The 27,619-nt window shown below is 37.3% G+C and overlaps 1 protein-coding gene across 3 annotated transcripts; it reads left to right on the top strand.

The window, feature by feature from the left end:
• The first annotated feature begins 5,974 nt into the window (after positions 1-5,974).
• On the top strand, positions 5,975-22,561 carry LOC143303904 (omega-amidase NIT2-A-like). Of its 3 annotated transcripts, none has more exons than XR_013060585.1 (5): positions 5,975-6,126; positions 18,673-18,857; positions 19,259-19,427; positions 19,697-19,930; positions 21,193-22,561. XR_013060585.1 is itself a non-coding variant. In XM_076626065.1 (4 exons), the coding sequence occupies exons 1-4, from the start codon at positions 6,108-6,110 to the stop codon at positions 19,828-19,830; spliced, it is 507 nt and encodes a 168-aa protein (XP_076482180.1). In that variant the 5' UTR covers positions 5,975-6,107; the 3' UTR covers positions 19,831-20,325. The 3 variants fall into 3 exon arrangements, 1 of the variants encoding a protein (XP_076482180.1); XR_013060584.1 differs by lacking the exon at positions 21,193-22,561 and adding an exon at positions 20,082-20,325; XM_076626065.1 differs by lacking the exon at positions 21,193-22,561 and having other exon boundaries at positions 19,697-20,325.
• The last annotated feature ends 5,058 nt before the right edge of the window (positions 22,562-27,619 follow it).

Below are 27,619 nucleotides of genomic sequence, written 5' to 3'. Positions count from 1 at the left end.
ATCGCCAATGAGGAAATGTCCGGGAGTGAGGGCTAGGAGATCATTTGGATCGGTGGAGATAGAAGTTAGCGGGCGGGAATTGAGGACTGCTTCTATTTCTATGATAAGAGTATTACGGTGTTAAGCTCATATGTTTCTGTTTCTCCACTCGCGCTGCGCCATAATATCCTTTGATATTTCCGATCCTCTGGTCGTACGAGGAATTGCCGATACATTTTCTCGATGTTGCCAGTGAGTACGTACTGATGAGCCCGGAATCTAATTAATATACAAAATAAATCTTCCTGTAACTTGGGTCCTGTGTAAAGTGTATCGTTTAGGGAGGTTCCGGTAGTGCTTGGTGCCGATCCGTCGAAAACTACACGGAGTTTGGTGGTTTGACTCGATGCTTTGGTCACGCCATGATGGGGTAAATAGTATCCGTTGTCGTCGGAGTGGTTGACATTGACCTTCGTCATGTGTCCCAATGCCAGGTATTCCTGTATTACCGTTCGATATTCTGATTCGAAGCGTTTGTCGTGCTGGAATCGGCGATTGAGTGAGGCGAGTCGTCTAATTGCCAGCGTTTTAGAGGATCCGAGTGACTGAAGCTGATCGTTGAAAGGTAGAGCGACGATGTATCGTCCTTCGCTGGTGCGTCGGGTGTGGGCTTGGAAGTGTTCTTCGCATCGTCGATCTGCCCTCTGAGATATGTTTAATTGAGGGTCCTTCATCGATTTCCCAAAACCGCGAGGGGTCTGCTTGTAAAGTCGTCGTGGATGTGTGAAATATGTTTGTCGCGGTTTGGGAAGTTGGACCCCCCCCCCCCCGATTACCCATCCGAATCGCGTCTTTTGCAGACGCAGTTCAGGCTCGTCTGGCTGCGTTAGGTTGACTTGTCCCACACACATCGACGCGAGTGTTGAACCTGAGCTTAGTAGTACATCGATCGGAGCTGGTAAATGAAATCGTGGATCGGCCAATTTGAGATTTTTTGGTATCTCAAGTGTCGAACGATCGATGGGTTCGCTGGGAATTAAGGTTGATATGGTCGGAATGACAAGGAACGTTAATGTCCGTGTGTATGTACCGTCAGTGGAAGTGATCGTGGCCGTGATGTGTCGCTTAGAAGTCGTTGTCAAGGTATCTAGAGCTCCGATTGGGACCGAACATTTGTTTTGCCTTATCTTTAGCGATTTTGCTAATTCCTCGGTAATGAAATTCATACTAGATCCGGTGTCGAGCAACGCTCGACATCGGATTGGTTGCTGTTTATCATTCAAAATGTTAATCTGCGCTGTGATGATTAGATCATTGGATAATAATTCGGATGCTATTGGTCTGATATGTTCGGTCATCAACGGAGTCGTCGATCGTCGGCGTCATTGGTTATGTGTTCGTCTGTCACTGGGCGGTGGACTTGGAGACGCGGCTATTCGTGGTGTTTCCGATCTGTGGTCTGTTGTGTGCTTTTTGCGACTAGTGGGTGATACGTAGGGTGGCAAAGAAGGTGTTGTGGATCGGCTATTTGATGGGGAAGATTTCGGGCTGGACTTGCTGGAACGAGACCCTGAATGGCGTTTTGTCCTATGCAGCATTGTATGATGTGTCGTTCTCCGCATACGCGACATGATCCTGCGAAACAATGCTTCGTTGCGTGCCCTTTCCCGAGGCAGTTGAGGCATAGTGATGCTCTTTTGACCTCCCGAATGCGTTCGCGAAGGGATTTGGTTTTGAAGGTGTCACATCTCCAAATGGGGTGTGGTCCTTGACAGGTGGGGCATGTTGGAGTAACCTGTGTCGTCGTAAGTGCATGCCCTCATGGTGCGCGTTGACGGACCGGAGTAGTTTGTTCCGGTGATTCTCTTGTTTGTTTGACCGTGGTGATCGGTCTGGAGCTTCGTGCTAATCTCTCTAGGAAGTTTAGTAAATGAATGTACGGAGGCACCTCGTTATTGAGCAGCGTCATTTCCCATTGTTTTTGGATACTTAGTGGTATTTTCGAGAGGATGAGGCTGTTGAGCATAGCACTGGTATCGGGGTAGGATTCTCCTAATTTGTTCAATGCATATATGTGTTGTTTAAATGTGTGGACTAAGCGCCTTAATTCCGTTGGAGATTCTTTGGTTATCCTTGGATAATCAATTATTGCCATGCAGTGACTGAAAGCTGTGTATCGTGGACATTCGAAACTCTCCTTGAGAACGGCTGTAGCCTGACTGTAGTTTACATTACTAAGGGGTAACGCGTTTAAACAATCGGCTGCTTCTCCTTGCAGGGCGGACTGCAGGTAATGGAATTTCTGTATGTCCGTGAGACTAGGATTTTTATCGATTGTGGAAGAAAAGGTATCATAAAACGTGTTCCATTTCTCTAAGCTTCCGTCAAAAGTAGGGAGCCGAAGATCTGGTAATTTAATGGCTATCGGATTTAAACTTGCGGATGATGCACAGGTTGGAAGGTTTATGGATGTCGACGATGTTTATGGCGATGCTGCTTGCGCGTTCCTCAGAAGATTTTGTAGCTTTATGTCTACCGCGACGTACTGATTCCTTATTTCGAAGCCGCGCGCTTGTTCCTCCTCGTCTAATACTTCTAACTCGAGTTGGATCGCTTCGAATTGACTCGCAGCTTCGGTCAGTTGTTTCTCGTAGTTCGTTAACAAGGAGTTTTGCTGACGCTCGGATTGCTCGTGCTCGTCCAGTCGGTTCGATACGTATGTGAATCGGCCGCTACAATAGCCTCGTCTCCGACGCAGGGAGATGAGTTGGTCTTCGCTTGTCATCGTTGCCGAGGGTAGGAGATGGTCGAAATAAGGATCGAGCTTACCTTACTATCGTGCGGCGTGAGGTCGCGTGTATGCTTGGCGAGGAACGCCTTGTTCCTTCCCGACGGCCACTCGTTCGGTTGTATTATTAAGTTGTGAAATTCGTTGCGTTGATGACTGTCCAGCTGCGGCGGAAGGCTGCGTGGTTGTGTTCCCTTGCCAATGGGATGTGCTTCTTCGAAGATGACGCGCCTGACGTCACTGGTTTCGCAGTAGTGGTTGCTCCTGCTCCCGCTGCTGGTCTTGATAAAGTCACGTGGCACTGTGTGGTCACTGGTAAGTGCACTCTTCACTGGCACGTGATCCGGCTCGAAGGACCAAAAATGTTTCGACCGTTCGCGGAGAGACGCGATCGCGAGATAACACGTCAACGAGAGTTGTAAGTTCCCGTTACGATTAAATAATCGACGCCACGAACTGATCGATCCCCTTATTTCGATTATGATAATAAGGGTAGTTCAATGAAATTCCACAGAATTAACACAAATAAATTAATGTTTATTTCAACAACTTATTAACTAGAAAGATATAAATGGAACAAAAAAAATGTAACTGCGTTTTGGTTGATAAGTAATGCGCGACATATCAGATGTGTAGACGGTTCGACTTCTCGAAAAGTTCTGAACGCCTTTCGATTTTTTTCGTTTTTTCTGGAAGGCGACCCCCACTACGTTCGGATCACGCCACATTCTTTTACTGCGAGGTAAAATACGGGCCACGAGTCGACGTTTCTGGAAGTCGCCCTGCTTAATGAACCATGCGCTTGCCACTACAATGTTTGTTTGCCGGGCAGACGCGACGATCCGTCTGCGACATTATAGTGCCGCGATCGATAGTTAAGAATATGACCTATGGTAAGCCGCATGGCGTAACATTCTCCCCCCCGTTGAGAGGGTACCGATCAAACTAGCGAGGTGTGGTTGAAGTTCCCATCTTATTTCGTCTCGGTGGCTAGTTGTTCGGGTTTCTCGAGATCGGGTTGAATTGGCAGTGGGACAAGCCTTTTGACGCCCCGATCCAAAATGCTCTTTGCCGTCTGAACTGTAGCTGTCCGGATGACACCATCGGCGCCTGGATGAACCTTGATAACTCGGCCCAGAGGCCAATGCATGGAGGGAACGTTGTCCTCTCCGAGGATGACGATTGTGCCCTTTTGGATGCTGTGTCCACCCTTGCTCCATTTATTGCGGTTGGTTAGCTCGTTCAAATACTCCTTATGCCAGCGGTTCCAAAAATGTTGTTTAAGCTGTTGGATATGCTGCCATTTGGAGAGTTGGTTCGATGGAATGTCTCTGAAATCTCGATCACGTAAGCACATTAATGAATCGCCAATGAGGAAATGTCCGGGAGTGAGGGCTAGGAGATCATTTGGATCGGTGGAGATAGGAGTTAGCGGGCGGGAATTGAGGACTGCTTCTATTTCTATGATAAGAGTATTACGGTGTTAAGCTCATATGTTTCTGTTTCTCCACTCGCGCTGCGCCATAATATCCTTTGATATTTCCGATCCTCTGGTCGTACGAGGAATTGCCGATACATTTTCTCGATGTCGCCAGTGAGTACGTACTGATGAGCCCGGAATCTAATTAATATACAAAATAAATTGTGAATTGATTCGAGAATATAGGATTTCCCCATTTTCATGATTATCGTGATTTTTGTATAAATATATTTTTTAAGATACTAATAATTAGGTACTTATAAATTAGTATTATCAATTATTTTGCATTTATAATTCCGCCTCTAGTATAAGTGTTAATTGAAAACTAACTTTATGTTTCAAAAAGTACTAGCAAAGTCGTTGAGTAACAAGCCACTGATGCTAACACAAATAGCATTGTCGTAATTAAATATTTCTAAATATTCATTTTTCATTTTGAACCTGTAGAAACAATTTATTATATATACTGTTAGCTAAGTAATTGCATATTTAATTAAGTCGAAATATAAAACTTAGTTATTTTGATAATTTAGAAAATAAAAAACTGACAAACATTTCAATTTAATTTATGGTTGAAACAGAAGACAGTTATTTTTCATTAATTGAAATATTGCAATGCAGAGTACTTTCCAAAATACGCCGAGAGTATTCCTGATGGTGAAACGAGCGTTGCTTCATCGAACGCAGCTAAAGAAAACAACATCTATGTAGTTGGTGGTACGATGCCTGAAATAGAGGGCGATAAATTGTACAATACCTGTACTATTTGGGGTCCCGATGGAACTTTGATAGCAAAACACCGAAAGGTAAGTAATATATTCCTTTATGGCTTTGAATTTGAAAATATTGGGGTGAAGAAAGTGACTCTATCTAGGAATAATTTAGGAATATACATATGTACATACGTATACTATAACCAATTCTATAATTTACGGTTTATAAAATACGTTATGATACGGGAAACGCCCATTTTTGTTGTAATGTGTTTGTTGTTGTATAAATTTTTCACATACTTAAAATATTATTATACTTATTTTTTCTCCTTTTTAAACATTATTAAATGATAAGATTTTTTAATAAAAGAAAGTGATAAAAACGCTGTCAGTTATTAAATAAAAAATAATTAAAGTTTAGGAGTTGGTAACTTTGATATTAAATTACAAAAGTTGCAGCAATAGAATTAGCGACTACATTTTTATGTTATTAGGTACATCTATTCGACATCGACATTCCTAATAAGATTACTTTTCGAGAGAGTGATTCACTCAGTCCTGGTAACTCCCTAACGACGTTCGATGTGAAGGGCTGCAAAATAGGTATTGGCATTTGCTATGATATTAGATTCGAGGAAATGGCACGCATTTATCGGAACAAAGGTACAGTAACTTAATCGATCAATACTTAACTAGCAAAAAATTAAATATCTTTCTTAAATATATTCTATATAAAATTAATATAATCTGTAACTCTGTATAAAAAGAAGCTTAATTTAAAAAACCAGTATATTTGCTGAAAATGAAACAAATAAAAGAATTAAAAGCACAATAAGAGGACTGACATATTCAGTAATGATGGAATGTGAACCGTGCAACTACGAAGTTAATTGGTATTCGGTGGCTTCATATTTCCTGCTTCTCTGGGTTAGGTTGCCAAATGCTGATATATCCAGCGGCATTCAATATGACCACTGGACCACTGCACTGGTCATTACTTCAGCGTTCCAGAGCGAATGATAATCAATTATACGTTGCCTGCATATCACCGGCTCGTGTTCCTTAAGCAAGTTACGTCGCATGGGGACATACACAGTTGACCAATCCCTGGGGAAAGATTCTTTACGATTTGGAAACTCAAGAGAATATGGCAGTCACCGATATCGGTAATTTACAGCTTAAAATTAAAAGCGAGAGATCCATGATGTAATTAATTTTTAGTCTCGTTAATTTATCGATTTAGCCATCTTCCTCTGTATTTGTTGAATTTATTAGTAAGCATTACTTATTACTTCGTATGCTTCTTTTTTCTATCAGATCTAAAAGTTGTTGAGGAAGTAAGGGCTCAGATACCTACATTTTCTCAGAGACGTACAGATTTGTACGACACTGTCTGTAAGAAGGAGTAACTCTACACTAAAACAGAAAATGTTTTTTTATAATATTTCTACTACAATATCCTTTTTTTGTGAATTATTACTAATTTCTTATCATCCATTTCTTGTAAATATATTATATCACGATATTACAGATATATACGTAGATATACACGTTAATTAAATCCTCTATATGGTATTTTTATATCAGTGTCATAAACATTGTAAACCGAAAATCTTCTATTACACGCGTACATATACAGTCAATATTATTGTTACATATAGTGATACATACGTTGATCCACACATTAATTAAATCCTCTATATGCTATTTCTACTTTGCTATCTTGAATAGATAAATAACATGTCGCTTCCAGATGTCAAATATTATTTGCCAAATGCACATATAATGATAATAATAATATAATAATTATATATAATATTGATAATAATGATATAATTACATATAATGATAATAATAATATAATAATTATATATAATATTGATAATAATGATATAATTACATATAATGATATATACGTTGATCCACATATTAATTAAGTCCTCCATATGGTATTTTTATATCGGTGTCATGAACATTTTTCCCCGAACGACCTTCTATCACGCGCGTACGTATATCTAGAATATTATTGTATTATATATAGTGATACATACGTTGATATACACATTAATTAAATCCTCTATATAGTATTTTTACTTTGCTATCTTGAATAGATAAATAATCTCGAATATAGACATACAGGTACACTTACGTTGATATACACCTTTGTACAAGGTGTCAAAAAATTTTTTATCACGGCGTTTTTTTAAGACGATTTTATAGCTTCGAAATTGATCTTGACACGATTTTCAATGTCAAATTATTTTTCTATTGCATCATGTGATACTCATTAGGAGGAACAAAACTTCTGTTTTCTTAGAAAAAATGTTTGAAATTTCATTAATTCCTAGATTGATTTTATTTATACTTTAAGGTCAGATATGACATCAAATAATGTCAATACTAATATCTGGTTATTTGTCAATTTACAGCATCTGAAAAACAAGATATCTTCGAGACAGCGTGGGTTTTCTTTCCAACTTTCTTAACTTTCAACAATAAAATTTTCGTCAAACGATACAATCTATCCAACAAAGTTCTTGTACACAGCCAATCTCGTAAGAACATAGATCTTCTTCAAGTATTATTCTTCACAATGCTTCGTGTGGAATTTCTACTTGACGAGTTATTATTAAACGATTAAAAGCTTATTATTATACGATAATGTAATATCGTAGAATAGCTTTGATTGGAGATCGGCTGAAATTAGAAAACATCGTGTACGCCGTCTTTTTGTGGTTTGTTTACATCCAAGAGCGCCTAGTAACAGTGACGCGAGAAAAGATAAGCAGCGTCAAAACAGAAGTACGGTTTCATATTTCAAGGAGTGGCAATCGAGAGGCCAGAGTATGTGAGCCGAAAAGTGTGTGTGTGTGTGTGTGTGCGTGCGTGCGTGCGTGCGTGCGTGCGTGCGTGCGTGCGTGCGTGCGTGCGTGCGTGCGTGCGTGCGTGCGTGTGTGTGTGTGTGTGTGTGTGTGTGTGTGTGTGTGTGTGTGTGTGTGTGTGTGTGTGCAGGACCGAGCAGGAATGCGTTGGCGAGGTTCAGAGTTGATCGAGACGTCGAAGCATAGAGTCGTTAGAATTGAGTTGCGAGTGTTGTCGAGTGTTAGAGTTGCTAGTGAGAGAGAGAGAGAGAGAGAGTTACCAAATAGTTGTCAAGTTATTTAATGTAAATACGAGCGTTGCATTTAGTTTTCCTGTTAATCAAACATCGTTTCTCTGTCTAACTAATATCTGTATTTTCAATCCATTATTGATAAATTATAATTAATCGGACAAAATTACACCTTTAATATATTCCGATATTACAATAACTTACTTTTTTCTACGTCAATGGACGTAGACGAAAGACGTTGAGTGAGGAATTAGAACAAGTGTGGATCGTTGGAAACCACTATGCTGCGGTCTACCATTCGTTTTACCCTATATATACCACGGAACAAAGGATAATTTTCACCGGCTTCATCAAGAGCACATTTTCTAAGCTTTATTATTTATTATTACACCCATTATATTATATTATTACGATATTATCTAATTAATTGTTGTTTATTTATTTTGATGCTTATATTAACTGTTATTTGAAACATACTTTCAACAACATAATAAATACAGAGTAAAGGTTAATGAAATTTTAAACAGCTTTTTCCAAAAGAACATGTTATATCCGTGTAAGGACTATAACACTTCTGTTTTCTCGTCATGAGAACTTTATGACGCAATAAAAACTGTTGTCCTTGAAAATTATACTCCAGATCAATTTTGTGATCCATTTTTTCTAACAGATCACCATCTCCCACGGCTATAACAAGTAAGTTTTTAACACTCTATACACATAGAAAACACGTATTGATTACGATTCTGCTGATTAAAACACGGAACGTCAATATATTTATTCACTATGCCAACACAGATAACATTTACCACTGACGAATATAATATATATTTGAAAGGATGGAAATTTTATTTAACCGACTATATGACCATACTCGGTCAAGTATCAACAGCGACCATCTATCAAAAAGATTAAAAATTTTAGCCATGTGATTTGGTCCCTTAAAGCGGGGATTTTAGAAGTAATATTTTTATAATAAAAGAATTCATGAAAAAGTTGTATTATCATAGAACTAATGATAAAATGCCACCAAAACCTTTAAATTTGTAATATTCGAAAGAAACTTGAAATCTCGTTTATTTACTCGGCAACAAAATCTGATTTACCTTCAGGGTATACCTATACAATTTTTGCGTAACTCTCTCTTTTAAACAAAACATCAAAGCGTGTTGTTCCTAGCTTCAAAGGGCTTAACTCAATATTTTGATCAATTTTTTCTCGTTCCATACGGTCGTTTCAAAGCTTATAATACCATTTACACCTTTGCCTTGTATTCCATCCATAGTTCCCATGCAATTTTATTATTATCGTTCCGAAGAACCTTCGCACTTCTGCTTCGCTCGTGATATGTATTCACATTTGTTTTGCCATTTTGTTTCGCCTTTCGGGGACGATATGTTTGGAAATGATATGATATTGTAAACAAATAGGCCATTAAACGAGAATGGATGGATTCAAACGGAATTAAGTGATCTCAATTCCACAGCTTTGGCGGCTGAACGTGTTTTCCTTTCGAACGGTTTGCTCGCGTCAAATGGTGCAAATTTCAACAAGTACCCACGTGTTTACTATTAAATTCATTTATTTCTTTTTTATTTATTTATTTATTATCTTTTTGGCTAGGTTACCTTCGACGCATTTTGCGTATTTCTTGAGCAATTTTTAAGGTATTATTTCCTATATTATTGAAGAAAGTAATGATTTTTAGATTACCAATAAAAGGTAGATTTAAATTTTATACAAATTGGCATACATTGGCAATTGGCATAATTTAAGGAAATTGGCATACTGAGATGACAAATTACTGACATTCCTTTAGTATGTTATGGAAAATTTGTAAAGGTTTAAAAATTGTTGGAACACTTTGCATGGAATATATATTCTATATAGAATACGAGTTCTTTCTCTTTCCTAATTATCGTTTACGTGATAAAATAAGGCGTTTCTATTTGAATTCATTAAATGTTGTCTTAAATATTCAATTTGAAAATTCTTTGGAGAAAATCGAAGAAGATTTAGAACTATTTTTTAATCGATAAACGCTTCAAGAATTGAGAACCACTGACCTAGGGGAACTTGATTAATCGAGGGATACAAATAGTTCAATGATATTGCAGAAGCCATTTACTGCGTTCCCCTAATATGATTACATCGATAAAAGAGAGGTCACTACTTCTTCGCCATATTTCATACGTAAAAATAAAAATCTTATATCAAAGCAAAAAAGTCACTTTTTTTTCTTTTCTTTTCTTTTCTTTTTTTTTTCTTTTCTTTTTTTTTTTGGACCAGATCGCCATGTCATTAAATCGAGCACAATAATTAAATTAGAAAATTGAGACACCGATTGACACGAAACAGCCACCGTCAACCGAATCTTATGGACGTCTTACAGATTAGAGCGTTTCATTTACTTGAAGCGAAACGAGGATTAACTCGTAGCAACTGAGCAGTAGCTCAGTGCCGAACATTTATCTTCGTTCTCGCCAGTACGGGGAGTACAAAAAGGCGATTTGCGAAGTCAAATTTGTGCATCAAATTGAGCGGCTTTTTCAACAAATCGAAATTCGAAATGTTGTTAAATACGACTTATTCGGAGACAATGAGGCGAAAATGATTATAAGATTCCATGAAAATATTATGTTAGATGAAAGCTGTTGGTGCCTATTAGTATGGTCCTTCTGTAGTATACACACGTATAATAGAATAATAATAATTTACTACGAGTAAAAGAAACATTTATACGTATCCATAGGGCTTTCGATTTATGAAAATTGAAAAGAAGATATATTCCATATGGATTTGGAATAATGGATTTATTAATAAATTATAATTAATCGGACAAAATTACACCTTTAATATATTCCGATATTACATTACCGTGATGTAATATTTATCATGCTTATTTTGTACGTAAAACGAATCGTTGGAATATTCCCGAAGCTAACGAAGCATTTCCCAAAAGTTAAACCGAAGAAATTAACGCGAATAGTTAAGTGAAATTTTTCCATTAACTTGCTGACCAACCGGCAAATAAAAAATCATAAAAATTGTTTCAATGTGTTGAGGTCACGCATAACTTCTTTTTTCATTGACGATTACCAAACAGGTAAAATTTCGAAATTGTACGAAGGCCACGTGACCAGATCGTATTGGAATGTGAAGTGCATGGAAAAAGACAACTCGAAGTACAAACCTTGAGCTGTACTACTCGAAGTACAAACGTGAACTAATGGATGCAGAAAAGCAATTAACGCCAAACATCCGAACAGCATCTTGGAGCCCGTCATTGTTCTGAAATAAAAGAAGTGACGAATTAAAAAGACGCAGGACTAATAATAATAAAGGAAACTTAGTTCGTATTATAAATTGAATTTACATCAGAAAAGAAGCACGATCAAGCGAAACAGATCGTAGAAATGACAAATATCATCGATATACGTTTCAGTGTAATTTCACTTTTGAAAATTATTTAGTTTAATACGATCGTATTCATCGCTCTGAAACTTTCATTGTGCTGCAATTTGTGCTGCGTCTTTTTAATTTCTCTATCTTTCTGTGTTTTCGGAAGAATTACTTGAAAGATTAAGAATTGCTTGCCTTATTTTATTTTCCATTAGTTAGGATTTGATTATTCCAGGTAAGGTTTATTATTTATAACAGGTTTTATCACTTGTTTATTACTTAGGAGTTTGTTATTTTAGGATTAGTACCTTTTAGGATTTCTTATCCTTCGAGTTTCTGTTTCAGATATCTAGGTCTATTTCAAGATGTTTTATTACATTAGGATTATTTATTCGATTAAGATAATTTAAGAGTTTTACAATGTACAAAGAAATAATCGCGTGAAATTTAGATTTATGCTTTAAACGTATTAAACACGTGGTAATTTCAATGTCTATAGCCTCGAACGTGTTCTGATTAGTTGTGTCATTGTCTGTGACATTGAAATCACAAAAATCCATTGCAAGTGTGCTGTCATGCAATGTGGATGTAATTGGGTTTTTTGGGTATTTCCTGTATCATCTGATTTGTACAGTACTATTTTAACGCAAGGACAGGAAAGTTATTATATATTTCCCGTCCATTATTTGAATCGTTGTGAAGTGTAACGAATTATATTCGATTCGAGCAGATGTTAATGAATTACCCATTTCATATGTAATTACATGGAAATAAAGATCATTGCAAAAATAATTGATCTAATGACAACGGAATTTCCAATATTTTTTTGTTTCGTCACGTCTTTTTCATAATATATCTTTTATAGGTACGTGATTTATTAATCGTTCGAATGGAAATAATTATTCGTATAATATTCAAATGATTCTAGCCATAAAATAAATTAAAACGATACCTGTCAATGATATGCAATCTGCGTATGACGTCAACCTCGATCTATGCTTATACAAGAAATTTTATCAATCAATGACTAGATATACAATAATCAAATATTATAAAATTTCCTGAAAACCTTTAGGTGTTAATATTAAGGTGTTAATATCTTTAATATTTGCAAGTTATTGTTTAGCGCTAATTAGTTAGAATGTAACAAGTGGTGTACCAGAATTGAGATAATTAAGCCACACGAACAATCTTATTTAGATCTTTTTAATTTTTTAATTCTCTTTTGCTCTAATACTTCGTAAAATTAATCTTCATTAGCTACTACACTTCATAGAATAACAAGAGATAATTTTTCTTATATAACGTTTCATTCATAAAATCTATCATTAAAGTATATCTTCATAAAAATATCATTCCATACTAACGGTATATTTGGTGTCATACGAGATAACAGTTACCAGTGATGACATATGTAACTTTATAAAGATATCTCGTTTTATTATATATTAAAAGAATGTACTCATTGCTGCTATATTTCAGATGAAAAAAAGGAGGCAACGATTTTACAGTAAAATCGTTCGTTTACAACTGATTCATTTACATTTCATGATAATACTGTGCATTCTGAATATGCTATGATTTGGTTTAAAATAATAAATAGTCCATTCTTGCATACTATTGCTCCAGCTTTACTTGTATTTTCGATATTGGTATAAATAGAAAGACAATTAATGTCGTTCGAGTCTATTTTCGGATCATTTATATTACGTTTAATCCATATAGTTATTATATGAGACATAGTATCGTAAAATTTGGAAGAATAAAACGTTCGTACAGGAAGTACATTTTATAAGAACTCCAACAAATCTGCATGTGCACCTAAAATACACACTGATAGTGATTGTTCATAAGTTTATATACATTATCTATTGTCAATCGAAGGTATCAATTCTTTGGGTACCGATCAAACTAGCGAGGTGTGGTTGAAGTTCCCATCTTATTTCGTCTCGGTGGCTAGTTGTTCGGGTTTCTCGAGATCGGGTTGAATTGGCAGTGGGACAAGCCTTTTGACGCCCCGATCCAAAATGCTCTTTGCCGTCTGAACTGTAGCTGTCCGGATGACACCATCGGCGCCTGGATGAACCTTGATAACTCGGCCCAGAGGCCAATGCATGGAGGGAACGTTGTCCTCTCCGAGGATGACGATTGTGCCCTTTTGGATGCTGTGTCCACCCTTGCTCCATTTATTGCGGTTGGTTAGCTCGTTCAAATACTCCTTATGCCAGCGGTTCCAAAAATGTTGTTTAAGCTGTTGGATATGCTGCCATTTGGAGAGTCGGTTCGATGGAATGTCCCTGAAATCTGGATCACGTAAGCACATTAATGAATCGCCAATGAGGAAATGTCCGGGAGTGAGGGCTAGGAGATCATTTGGATCGGTGGAGATAGAAGTTAGCGGGCGGGAATTGAGGACTGCTTCTATTTCTATGATAAGAGTATTACGGTGTTAAGCTCATATGTTTCTGTTTCTCCACTCGCGCTGCGCCATAATATCCTTTGATATTTCCGATCCTCTGGTCGTACGAGGAATTGCCGATACATTTTCTCGATGTTGCCAGTGAGTACGTACTGATGAGCCCGGAATCTAATTAATATACAAAATAAATCTTCCTGTAACTTGGGTCCTGTGTAAAGTGTATCGTTTAGGGAGGTTCCGGTAGTGCTTGGTGCCGATCCGTCGAAAACTACACGGAGTTTGGTGGTTTGACTCGATGCTTTGGTCACGCCATGATGGGGTAAATAGTATCCGTTGTCGTCGGAGTGGTTGACATTGACCTTCGTCATGTGTCCCAATGCCAGGTATTCCTGTATTACCGTTCGATATTCTGATTCGAAGCGTTTGTCGTGCTGGAATCGGCGATTGAGTGAGGCGAGTCGTCTAATTGCCAGCGTTTTAGAGGATCCGAGTGACTGAAGCTGATCGTTGAAAGGTAGAGCGACGATGTATCGTCCTTCGCTGGTGCGTCGGGTGTGGGCTTGGAAGTGTTCTTCGCATCGTCGATCTGCCCTCTGAGATATGTTTAATTGAGGGTCCTTCATCGATTTCCCAAAACCGCGAGGGGTCTGCTTGTAAAGTCGTCGTGGATGTGTGAAATATGTTTGTCGCGGTTTGGGAAGTTGGACCCCCCCCCCCCCCGATTACCCATCCGAATCGCGTCTTTTGCAGACGCAGTTCAGGCTCGTCTGGCTGCGTTAGGTTGACTTGTCCCACACACATCGACGCGAGTGTTGAACCTGAGCTTAGTAGTACATCGATCGGAGCTGGTAAATGAAATCGTGGATCGGCCAATTTGAGATTTTTTGGTATCTCAAGTGTCGAACGATCGATGGGTTCGCTGGGAATTAAGGTTGATATGGTCGGAATGACAAGGAACGTTAATGTCCGTGTGTATGTACCGTCAGTGGAAGTGATCGTGGCCGTGATGTGTCGCTTAGAAGTCGTTGTCAAGGTATCTAGAGCTCCGATTGGGACCGAACATTTGTTTTGCCTTATCTTTAGCGATTTTGCTAATTCCTCGGTAATGAAATTCATACTAGATCCGGTGTCGAGCAACGCTCGACATCGGATTGGTTGCTGTTTATCATTCAAAATGTTAATCTGCGCTGTGATGATTAGATCATTGGATAATAATTCGGATGCTATTGGTCTGATATGTTCGGTCATCAACGGAGTCGTCGATCGTCGGCGTCATTGGTTATGTGTTCGTCTGTCACTGGGCGGTGGACTTGGAGACGCGGCTATTCGTGGTGTTTCCGATCTGTGGTCTGTTGTGTGCTTTTTGCGACTAGTGGGTGATACGTAGGGTGGCAAAGAAGGTGTTGTGGATCGGCTATTTGATGGGGAAGATTTCGGGCTGGACTTGCTGGAACGAGACCCTGAATGGCGTTTTGTCCTATGCAGCATTGTATGATGTGTCGTTCTCCGCATACGCGACATGATCCTGCGAAACAATGCTTCGTTGCGTGCCCTTTCCCGAGGCAGTTGAGGCATAGTGATGCTCTTTTGACCTCCCGAATGCGTTCGCGAAGGGATTTGGTTTTGAAGGTGTCACATCTCCAAATGGGGTGTGGTCCTTGACAGGTGGGGCATGTTGGAGTAACCTGTGTCGTCGTAAGTGCATGCCCTCATGGTGCGCGTTGACGGACCGGAGTAGTTTGTTCCGGTGATTCTCTTGTTTGTTTGACCGTGGTGATCGGTCTGGAGCTTCGTGCTAATCTCTCTAGGAAGTTTAGTAAATGAATGTACGGAGGCACCTCGTTATTGGGCAGCGTCATTTCCCATTGTTTTTGGATACTTAGTGGTATTTTCGAGAGGATGAGGCTGTTGAGCATAGCACTGGTATCGGGGTAGGATTCTCCTAATTTGTTCAATGCATATATGTGTTGTTTAAATGTGTGGACTAAGCGCCTTAATTCCGTTGGAGATTCTTTGGTTATCCTTGGATAATCAATTATTGCCATGCAGTGACTGAAAGCTGTGTATCGTGGACATTCGAAACTCTCCTTGAGAACGGCTGTAGCCTGACTGTAGTTTACATTACTAAGGGGTAACGCGTTTAAACAATCGGCTGCTTCTCCTTGCAGGGCGGACTGCAGGTAATGGAATTTCTGTATGTCCGTGAGACTAGGATTTTTATCGATTGTGGAAGAAAAGGTATCATAAAACGTGTTCCATTTCTCTAAGCTTCCGTCAAAAGTAGGGAGCCGAAGATCTGGTAATTTAATGGCTATCGGATTTAAACTTGCGGATGATGCACAGGTTGGAAGGTTTATGGATGTCGACGATGTTTATGGCGATGCTGCTTGCGCGTTCCTCAGAAGATTTTGTAGCTTTATGTCTACCGCGACGTACTGATTCCTTATTTCGAAGCCGCGCGCTTGTTCCTCCTCGTCTAATACTTCTAACTCGAGTTGGATCGCTTCGAATTGACTCGCAGCTTCGGTCAGTTGTTTCTCGTAGTTCGTTAACAAGGAGTTTTGCTGACGCTCGGATTGCTCGTGCTCGTCCAGTCGGTTCGATACGTATGTGAATCGGCCGCTACAATAGCCTCGTCTCCGACGCAGGGAGATGAGTTGGTCTTCGCTTGTCATCGTTGCCGAGGGTAGGAGATGGTCGAAATAAGGATCGAGCTTACCTTACTATCGTGCGGCGTGAGGTCGCGTGTATGCTTGGCGAGGAACGCCTTGTTCCTTCCCGACGGCCACTCGTTCGGTTGTATTATTAAGTTGTGAAATTCGTTGCGTTGATGACTGTCCAGCTGCGGCGGAAGGCTGCGTGGTTGTGTTCCCTTGCCAATGGGATGTGCTTCTTCGAAGATGACGCGCCTGACGTCACTGGTTTCGCAGTAGTGGTTGCTCCTGCTCCCGCTGCTGGTCTTGATAAAGTCACGTGGCACTGTGTGGTCACTGGTAAGTGCACTCTTCACTGGCACGTGATCCGGCTCGAAGGACCAAAAATGTTTCGACCGTTCGCGGAGAGACGCGATCGCGAGATAACACGTCAACGAGAGTTGTAAGTTCCCGTTACGATTAAATAATCGACGCCACGAACTGATCGATCCCCTTATTTCGATTATGATAATAAGGGTAGTTCAATGAAATTCCACAGAATTAACACAAATAAATTAATGTTTATTTCAACAACTTATTAACTAGAAAGATATAAATGGAACAAAAAAAATGTAACTGCGTTTTGGTTGATAAGTAATGCGCGACATATCAGATGTGTAGACGGTTCGACTTCTCGAAAAGTTCTGAACGCCTTTCGATTTTTTTCGTTTTTTCTGGAAGGCGACCCCCACTACGTTCGGATCACGCCACATTCTTTTACTGCGAGGTAAAATACGGGCCACGAGTCGACGTTTCTGGAAGTCGCCCTGCTTAATGAACCATGCGCTTGCCACTACAATGTTTGTTTGCCGGGCAGACGCGACGATCCGTCTGCGACATTATAGTGCCGCGATCGATAGTTAAGAATATGACCTATGGTAAGCCGCATGGCGTAACATTCTCCCCCCCGTTGAGAGGGTACCGATCAAACTAGCGAGGTGTGGTTGAAGTTCCCATCTTATTTCGTCTCGGTGGCTAGTTGTTCGGGTTTCTCGAGATCGGGTTGAATTGGCAGTGGGACAAGCCTTTTGACGCCCCGATCCAAAATGCTCTTTGCCGTCTGAACTGTAGCTGTCCGGATGACACCATCGGCGCCTGGATGAACCTTGATAACTCGGCCCAGAGGCCAATGCATGGAGGGAACGTTGTCCTCTCCGAGGATGACGATTGTGCCCTTTTGGATGCTGTGTCCACCCTTGCTCCATTTATTGCGGTTGGTTAGCTCGTTCAAATACTCCTTATGCCAGCGGTTCCAAAAATGTTGTTTAAGCTGTTGGATATGCTGCCATTTGGAGAGTCGGTTCGATGGAATGTCTCTGAAATCTCGATCACGTAAGCACATTAATGAATCGCCAATGAGGAAATGTCCGGGAGTGAGGGCTAGGAGATCATTTGGATCGGTGGAGATAGGAGTTAGCGGGCGGGAATTGAGGACTGCTTCTATTTCTATGATAAGAGTATTACGGTGTTAAGCTCATATGTTTCTGTTTCTCCACTCGCGCTGCGCCATAATATCCTTTGATATTTCCGATCCTCTGGTCGTACGAGGAATTGCCGATACATTTTCTCGATGTCGCCAGTGAGTACGTACTGATGAGCCCGGAATCTAATTAATATACAAAATAAATTGTGAATTGATTCGAGAATATAGGATTTCCCCATTTTCATGATTATCGTGATTTTTGTATAAATATATTTTTTAAGATACTAATAATTAGGTACTTATAAATTAGTATTATCAATTATTTTGCATTTATAATTCCGCCTCTAGTATAAGTGTTAATTGAAAACTAACTTTATGTTTCAGAAAGTACTAGCAAAGTCGTTGAGTAACAAGCCACTGATGCTAACACAAATAGCATTGTCGTAATTAAATATTTCTAAATATTCATTTTTCATTTTGAACCTGTAGAAACAATTTATTATATATACTATTAGCTAAGTAATTGCATATTTAATTAAGTCGAAATATAAAACTTAGTTATTTTAATAATTTAAAAAATAAAAAACTGACAAACATTTCAATTTAATTTATGGTTGAAACAGAAGACAGTTATTTTTCATTAATTGAAATATTGCAATGCAGAGTACTTTCCAAAATACGCCGAGAGTATTCCTGATGGTGAAACGAGCGTTGCTTCATCGAACGCAGCTAAAGAAAACAACATCTATGTAGTTGGTGGTACGATGCCTGAAATAGAGGGCGATAAATTGTACAATACCTGTACTATTTGGGGTCCCGATGGAACTTTGATAGCAAAACACCGAAAGGTAAGTAATATATTCCTTTATGGCTTTGAATTTGAAAATATTGGGGTGAAGAAAGTGACTCTATCTAGGAATAATTTAGGAATATACATATGTACATACGTATACTATAACCAATTCTATAATTTACGGTTTATAAAATACGTTATGATACGGGAAACGCCCATTTTTGTTGTAATGTGTTTGTTGTTGTATAAATTTTTCACATACTTAAAATATTATTATACTTATTTTTTCTCCTTTTTAAACATTATTAAATGATAAGATTTTTTAATAAAAGAAAGTGATAAAAACGCTGTCAGTTATTAAATAAAAAATAATTAAAGTTTAGGAGTTGGTAACTTTGATATTAAATTACAAAAGTTGCAGCAATAGAATTAGCGACTACATTTTTATGTTATTAGGTACATCTATTCGACATCGACATTCCTAATAAGATTACTTTTCGAGAGAGTGATTCACTCAGTCCTGGTAACTCCCTAACGACGTTCGATGTGAAGGGCTGCAAAATAGGTATTGGCATTTGCTATGATATTAGATTCGAGGAAATGGCACGCATTTATCGGAACAAAGGTACAGTAACTTAATCGATCAATACTTAACTAGCAAAAAATTAAATATCTTTCTTAAATATATTCTATATAAAATTAATATAATCTGTAACTCTGTATAAAAAGAAGCTTAATTTAAAAAACCAGTATATTTGCTGAAAATGAAACAAATAAAAGAATTAAAAGCACAATAAGAGGACTGACATATTCAGTAATGATGGAATGTGAACCGTGCAACTACGAAGTTAATTGGTATTCGGTGGCTTCATATTTCCTGCTTCTCTGGGTTAGGTTGCCAAATGCTGATATATCCAGCGGCATTCAATATGACCACTGGACCACTGCACTGGTCATTACTTCAGCGTTCCAGAGCGAATGATAATCAATTATACGTTGCCTGCATATCACCGGCTCGTGTTCCTTAAGCAAGTTACGTCGCATGGGGACATACACAGTTGACCAATCCCTGGGGAAAGATTCTTTACGATTTGGAAACTCAAGAGAATATGGCAGTCACCGATATCGGTAATTTACAGCTTAAAATTAAAAGCGAGAGATCCATGATGTAATTAATTTTTAGTCTCGTTAATTTATCGATTTAGCCATCTTCCTCTGTATTTGTTGAATTTATTAGTAAGCATTACTTATTACTTCGTATGCTTCTTTTTTCTATCAGATCTAAAAGTTGTTGAGGAAGTAAGGGCTCAGATACCTACATTTTCTCAGAGACGTACAGATTTGTACGACACTGTCTGTAAGAAGGAGTAACTCTACACTAAAACAGAAAATGTTTTTTTATAATATTTCTACTACAATATCCTTTTTTTGTGAATTATTACTAATTTCTTATCATCCATTTCTTGTAAATATATTATATCACGATATTACAGATATATACGTAGATATACACGTTAATTAAATCCTCTATATGGTATTTTTATATCAGTGTCATAAACATTGTAAACCGAAAATCTTCTATTACACGCGTACATATACAGTCAATATTATTGTTACATATAGTGATACATACGTTGATCCACACATTAATTAAATCCTCTATATGCTATTTCTACTTTGCTATCTTGAATAGATAAATAACATGTCGCTTCCAGATGTCAAATATTATTTGCCAAATGCACATATAATGATAATAATAATATAATAATTATATATAATATTGATAATAATGATATAATTACATATAATGATAATAATAATATAATAATTATATATAATATTGATAATAATGATATAATTACATATAATGATATATACGTTGATCCACATATTAATTAAGTCCTCCATATGGTATTTTTATATCGGTGTCATGAACATTTTTCCCCGAACGACCTTCTATCACGCGCGTACGTATATCTAGAATATTATTGTATTATATATAGTGATACATACGTTGATATACACATTAATTAAATCCTCTATATAGTATTTTTACTTTGCTATCTTGAATAGATAAATAATCTCGAATATAGACATACAGGTACACTTACGTTGATATACACCTTTGTACAAGGTGTCAAAAAATTTTTTATCACGGCGTTTTTTTAAGACGATTTTATAGCTTCGAAATTGATCTTGACACGATTTTCAATGTCAAATTATTTTCGTTTGCATCATGTGATACTCATTAGGAGGAACAAAACTTCTGTTTTCTTAGAAAAAATGTTTGAAATTTCATTAATTCCTAGATTGATTTTATTTATACTTTAAGGTCAGATATGACATCAAATAATGTCAATACTAATATCTGGTTATTTGTCAATTTACAGCATCTGAAAAACAAGATATCTTCGAGACAGCGTGGGTTTTCTTTCCAACTTTCTTAACTTTCAACAATAAAATTTTCGTCAAACGATACAATCTATCCAACAAAGTTCTTGTACACAGCCAATCTCGTAAGAACATAGATCTTCTTCAAGTATTATTCTTCACAATGCTTCGTGTGGAATTTCTACTTGACGAGTTATTATTAAACGATTAAAAGCTTATTATTATACGATAATGTAATATCGTAGAATAGCTTTGATTGGAGATCGGCTGAAATTAGAAAACATCGTGTACGCCGTCTTTTTGTGGTTTGTTTACATCCAAGAGCGCCTAGTAACAGTGACGCGAGAAAAGATAAGCAGCGTCAAAACAGAAGTACGGTTTCATATTTCAAGGAGTGGCAATCGAGAGGCCAGAGTATGTGAGCCGAAAAGTGTGTGTGTGTGTGTGTGTGCGTGCGTGCGTGCGTGCGTGCGTGCGTGCGTGCGTGCGTGCGTGCGTGCGTGCGTGCGTGCGTGCGTGCGTGCGTGCGTGCGTGCGTGCGTGTGTGTGTGTGTGTGTGTGTGTGTGTGTGTGTGTGTGTGTGTGTGTGTGTGTGTGTGTGTGTGTGTGTGTGTGTGTGTGTGTGTGTGTGTGCAGGACCGAGCAGGAATGCGTTGGCGAGGTTCAGAGTTGATCGAGACGTCGAAGCATAGAGTCGTTAGAATTGAGTTGCGAGTGTTGTCGAGTGTTAGAGTTGCTAGTGAGAGAGAGAGAGAGAGAGAGTTACCAAATAGTTGTCAAGTTATTTAATGTAAATACGAGCGTTGCATTTAGTTTTCCTGTTAATCAAACATCGTTTCTCTGTCTAACTAATATCTGTATTTTCAATCCATTATTGATAAATTATAATTAATCGGACAAAATTACACCTTTAATATATTCCGATATTACAATAACTTACTTTTTTCTACGTCAATGGACGTAGACGAAAGACGTTGAGTGAGGAATTAGAACAAGTGTGGATCGTTGGAAACCACTATGCTGCGGTCTACCATTCGTTTTACCCTATATATACCACGGAACAAAGGATAATTTTCACCGGCTTCATCAAGAGCACATTTTCTAAGCTTTATTATTTATTATTACACCCATTATATTATATTATTACGATATTATCTAATTAATTGTTGTTTATTTATTTTGATGCTTATATTAACTGTTATTTGAAACATACTTTCAACAACATAATAAATACAGAGTAAAGGTTAATGAAATTTTAAACAGCTTTTTCCAAAAGAACATGTTATATCCGTGTAAGGACTATAACACTTCTGTTTTCTCGTCATGAGAACTTTATGACGCAATAAAAACTGTTGTCCTTGAAAATTATACTCCAGATCAATTTTGTGATCCATTTTTTCTAACAGATCACCATCTCCCACGGCTATAACAAGTAAGTTTTTAACACTCTATACACATAGAAAACACGTATTGATTACGATTCTGCTGATTAAAACACGGAACGTCAATATATTTATTCACTATGCCAACACAGATAACATTTACCACTGACGAATATAATATATATTTGAAAGGATGGAAATTTTATTTAACCGACTATATGACCATACTCGGTCAAGTATCAACAGCGACCATCTATCAAAAAGATTAAAAATTTTAGCCATGTGATTTGGTCCCTTAAAGCGGGGATTTTAGAAGTAATATTTTTATAATAAAAGAATTCATGAAAAAGTTGTATTATCATAGAACTAATGATAAAATGCCACCAAAACCTTTAAATTTGTAATATTCGAAAGAAACTTGAAATCTCGTTTATTTACTCGGCAACAAAATCTGATTTACCTTCAGGGTATACCTATACAATTTTTGCGTAACTCTCTCTTTTAAACAAAACATCAAAGCGTGTTGTTCCTAGCTTCAAAGGGCTTAACTCAATATTTTGATCAATTTTTTCTCGTTCCATACGGTCGTTTCAAAGCTTATAATACCATTTACACCTTTGCCTTGTATTCCATCCATAGTTCCCATGCAATTTTATTATTATCGTTCCGAAGAACCTTCGCACTTCTGCTTCGCTCGTGATATGTATTCACATTTGTTTTGCCATTTTGTTTCGCCTTTCGGGGACGATATGTTTGGAAATGATATGATATTGTAAACAAATAGGCCATTAAACGAGAATGGATGGATTCAAACGGAATTAAGTGATCTCAATTCCACAGCTTTGGCGGCTGAACGTGTTTTCCTTTCGAACGGTTTGCTCGCGTCAAATGGTGCAAATTTCAACAAGTACCCACGTGTTTACTATTAAATTCATTTATTTCTTTTTTATTTATTTATTTATTATCTTTTTGGCTAGGTTACCTTCGACGCATTTTGCGTATTTCTTGAGCAATTTTTAAGGTATTATTTCCTATATTATTGAAGAAAGTAATGATTTTTAGATTACCAATAAAAGGTAGATTTAAATTTTATACAAATTGGCATACATTGGCAATTGGCATAATTTAAGGAAATTGGCATACTGAGATGACAAATTACTGACATTCCTTTAGTATGTCATGGAAAATTTGTAAAGGTTTAAAAATTGTTGGAACACTTTGCATGGAATATATATTCTATATAGAATACGAGTTCTTTCTCTTTCCTAATTATCGTTTACGTGATAAAATAAGGCGTTTCTATTTGAATTCATTAAATGTTGTCTTAAATATTCAATTTGAAAATTCTTTGGAGAAAATCGAAGAAGATTTAGAACTATTTTTTAATCGATAAACGCTTCAAGAATTGAGAACCACTGACCTAGGGGAACTTGATTAATCGAGGGATACAAATAGTTCAATGATATTGCAGAAGCCATTTACTGCGTTCCCCTAATATGATTACATCGATAAAAGAGAGGTCACTACTTCTTCGCCATATTTCATACGTAAAAATAAAAATCTTATATCAAAGCAAAAAAGTCACTTTTTTTTCTTTTCTTTTCTTTTCTTTTTCTTTTCTTTCTTTTTTTTTTTTGGACCAGATCGCCATGTCATTAAATCGAGCACAATAATTAAATTAGAAAATTGAGACACCGATTGACACGAAACAGCCACCGTCAACCGAATCTTATGGACGTCTTACAGATTAGAGCGTTTCATTTACTTGAAGCGAAACGAGGATTAACTCGTAGCAACTGAGCAGTAGCTCAGTGCCGAACATTTATCTTCGTTCTCGCCAGTACGGGGAGTACAAAAAGGCGATTTGCGAAGTCAAATTTGTGCATCAAATTGAGCGGCTTTTTCAACAAATCGAAATTCGAAATGTTGTTAAATACGACTTATTCGGAGACAATGAGGCGAAAATGATTATAAGATTCCATGAAAATATTATGTTAGATGAAAGCTGTTGGTGCCTATTAGTATGGTCCTTCTGTAGTATACACACGTATAATAGAATAATAATAATTTACTACGAGTAAAAGAAACATTTATACGTATCCATAGGGCTTTCGATTTATGAAAATTGAAAAGAAGATATATTCCATATGGATTTGGAATAATGGATTTATTAATAAATTATAATTAATCGGACAAAATTACACCTTTAATATATTCCGATATTACATTACCGTGATGTAATATTTATCATGCTTATTTTGTACGTAAAACGAATCGTTGGAATATTCCCGAAGCTAACGAAGCATTTCCCAAAAGTTAAACCGAAGAAATTAACGCGAATAGTTAAGTGAAATTTTTCCATTAACTTGCTGACCAACCGGCAAATAAAAAATCATAAAAATTGTTTCAATGTGTTGAGGTCACGCATAACTTCTTTTTTCATTGACGATTACCAAACAGGTAAAATTTCGAAATTGTACGAAGGCCACGTGACCAGATCGTATTGGAATGTGAAGTGCATGGAAAAAGACAACTCGAAGTACAAACCTTGAGCTGTACTACTCGAAGTACAAACGTGAACTAATGGATGCAGAAAAGCAATTAACGCCAAACATCCGAACAGCATCTTGGAGCCCGTCATTGTTCTGAAATAAAAGAAGTGACGAATTAAAAAGACGCAGGACTAATAATAATAAAGGAAACTTAGTTCGTATTATAAATTGAATTTACATCAGAAAAGAAGCACGATCAAGCGAAACAGATCGTAGAAATGACAAATATCATCGATATACGTTTCAGTGTAATTTCACTTTTGAAAATTATTTAGTTTAATACGATCGTATTCATCGCTCTGAAACTTTCATTGTGCTGCAATTTGTGCTGCGTCTTTTTAATTTCTCTATCTTTCTGTGTTTTCGGAAGAATTACTTGAAAGATTAAGAATTGTGTTACGCCGCGCGACTCTCTGCCTGGCCCAGGTCACACACCGCGGGCCAGACGGACACCAGAGGTCCGCTCTTCCGTACGGCGTACCCTCAATAGCCTTAAGCACCGTCCATAAATCATAGATTTACGAGAAAAGGTCCTTTAAACAAAACAAACATCTGGTCCCGAGGAGTTTCTAAACACTATTGTCTACCACGGCAGGACAAGGGAAAGTTGTTTTTTTGTCAGGCACGCGGCAACTTTCCCCCCATTAATCACTTTCTCTCGAGGGCAGTTAAGACCCTTCGTTTGAGCAATTAAAAACGAAGGCTAATCCCTCGCTCTCCTAAATAACATCGGCACGAACAAATCCGATGGTCCCGTGGGCTAGACCGATCCTTAGCCTTCCTCCGAGACAGCATCGTCTCCCAAGGGCACTGTGTTTGCATCCTTCGAACGAGCAGCATCCTTCGAGCGGGCTCTCCACCAATCTCGTATATACGCACCAGTGTAGCATCCTCGTCATAAGTTGTGGAATAAACGGTGAAACCTAACTTACTACTGTGTAATATTCAATCAACCACCTCTGTTATCCTACCCGAAACAGGGGAACGACTACTTCGCGGCGTCGATTCACCGAATCGTAGCGAGAAGTTACGCCTCTCGCTGACGCGTTTTCCTCGCGACCGCGTCTCTCCGCGAACGGTCGTAACAAATTGCTTGCCTTATTTTATTTTCCATTAGTTAGGATTTGATTATTCCAGGTAAGGTTTATTATTTATAACAGGTTTTATCACTTGTTTATTACTTAGGAGTTTGTTATTTTAGGATTAGTACCTTTTAGGATTTCTTATCCTTCGAGTTTCTGTTTCAGATATCTAGGTCTATTTCAAGATGTTTTATTACATTAGGATTATTTATTCGATTAAGATAATTTAAGAGTTTCACAATGTACAAAGAAATAATCGCGTGAAATTTAGATTTATGCTTTAAACGTATTAAACACGCGGTAATTTCAATGTCTATAGCCTCGAACGTGTTCTGATTAGTTGTGTCATTGTCTGTGACATTGAAATCACAAAAATCCATTGCAAGTATGCTGTCATGCAATGTGGATGTAATTGGGTTTTTTGGGTATTTCCTGTATCATCTGATTTGTACAGTACTATTTTAACGCAAGGACAGGAAAGTTATTATATATTTCCCGTCCATTATTTGAATCGTTGTGAAGTGTAACGAATTATATTCGATTCGAGCAGATGTTAATGAATTACCCATTTCATATGTAATTACATGGAAATAAAAATCATTGCAAAAATAATTGATCTAATGACAACGGAATTTCCAATATTTTTTTGTTTCGTCACGTCTTTTTCATAATATATCTTTTATAGGTACGTGATTTATTAATCGTTCGAATGGAAATAATTATTCGTATAATATTCAAATGATTCTAGCCATAAAATAAATTAAAACGATACCTGTAATGCAATCTGCGTATGACGTCAACCTCGATCTATGCTTATACAAGAAATTTTATCAATCAATGACTAGATATACAATAATCAAATATTATAAAATTTCCTGAAAACCTTTAGGTGTTAATATTAAGGTGTTAATATCTTTAATATTTGCAAGTTATTGTTTAGCGCTAATTAGTTAGAATGTAACAAGTGGTGTACCAGAATTGAGATAATTAAGCCACACGAACAATCTTATTTAGATCTTTTTAATTTTTTAATTCTCTTTTGCTCTAATACTTCGTAAAATTAATCTTCATTAGCTACTACACTTCATAGAATGACAAGAGATAATTTTTCTTATATAACGTTTCATTCATAAAATCTATCATTAAAGTATATCTTCATAAAAATATCATTCCATACTAACGGTATATTTGGTGTCATACGAGATAACAGTTACCAGTGATGACATATGTAACTTTATAAAGATATCTCGTTTTATTATATATTAAAAGAATGTACTCATTGCTGCTATATTTCAGATGAAAAAAAGGAGGCAATGATTTTACAGTAAAATCGTTCGTTTACAACTGATTCATTTACATTTCATGATAATACTGTGCATTCTGAATATGCTATGATTTGGTTTAAAATAA

The sequence above is a fragment of the Bombus vancouverensis genome, chromosome 17 (assembly GCF_051014615.1).
Source record: "Bombus vancouverensis nearcticus chromosome 17, iyBomVanc1_principal, whole genome shotgun sequence".
Taxonomy (NCBI): domain Eukaryota; kingdom Metazoa; phylum Arthropoda; class Insecta; order Hymenoptera; family Apidae; genus Bombus; species Bombus vancouverensis.
Note: the sequence above shows the minus strand (reverse complement) of the source record. Positions and strands in the feature narration are given on the sequence as shown.

Bases quoted from the DNA above. Each gene is read 5' to 3' on its own strand.
- LOC143303904 (XM_076626065.1), top strand. The intron at 18,858-19,258 runs GTAAGTAATATA...TTATGTTATTAG, and splicing joins TGATAGCAAAACACCGAAAG to GTACATCTATTCGACATCGA. The intron at 19,428-19,696 runs GTACAGTAACTT...TCTCTGGGTTAG, and splicing joins ACGCATTTATCGGAACAAAG to GTTGCCAAATGCTGATATAT.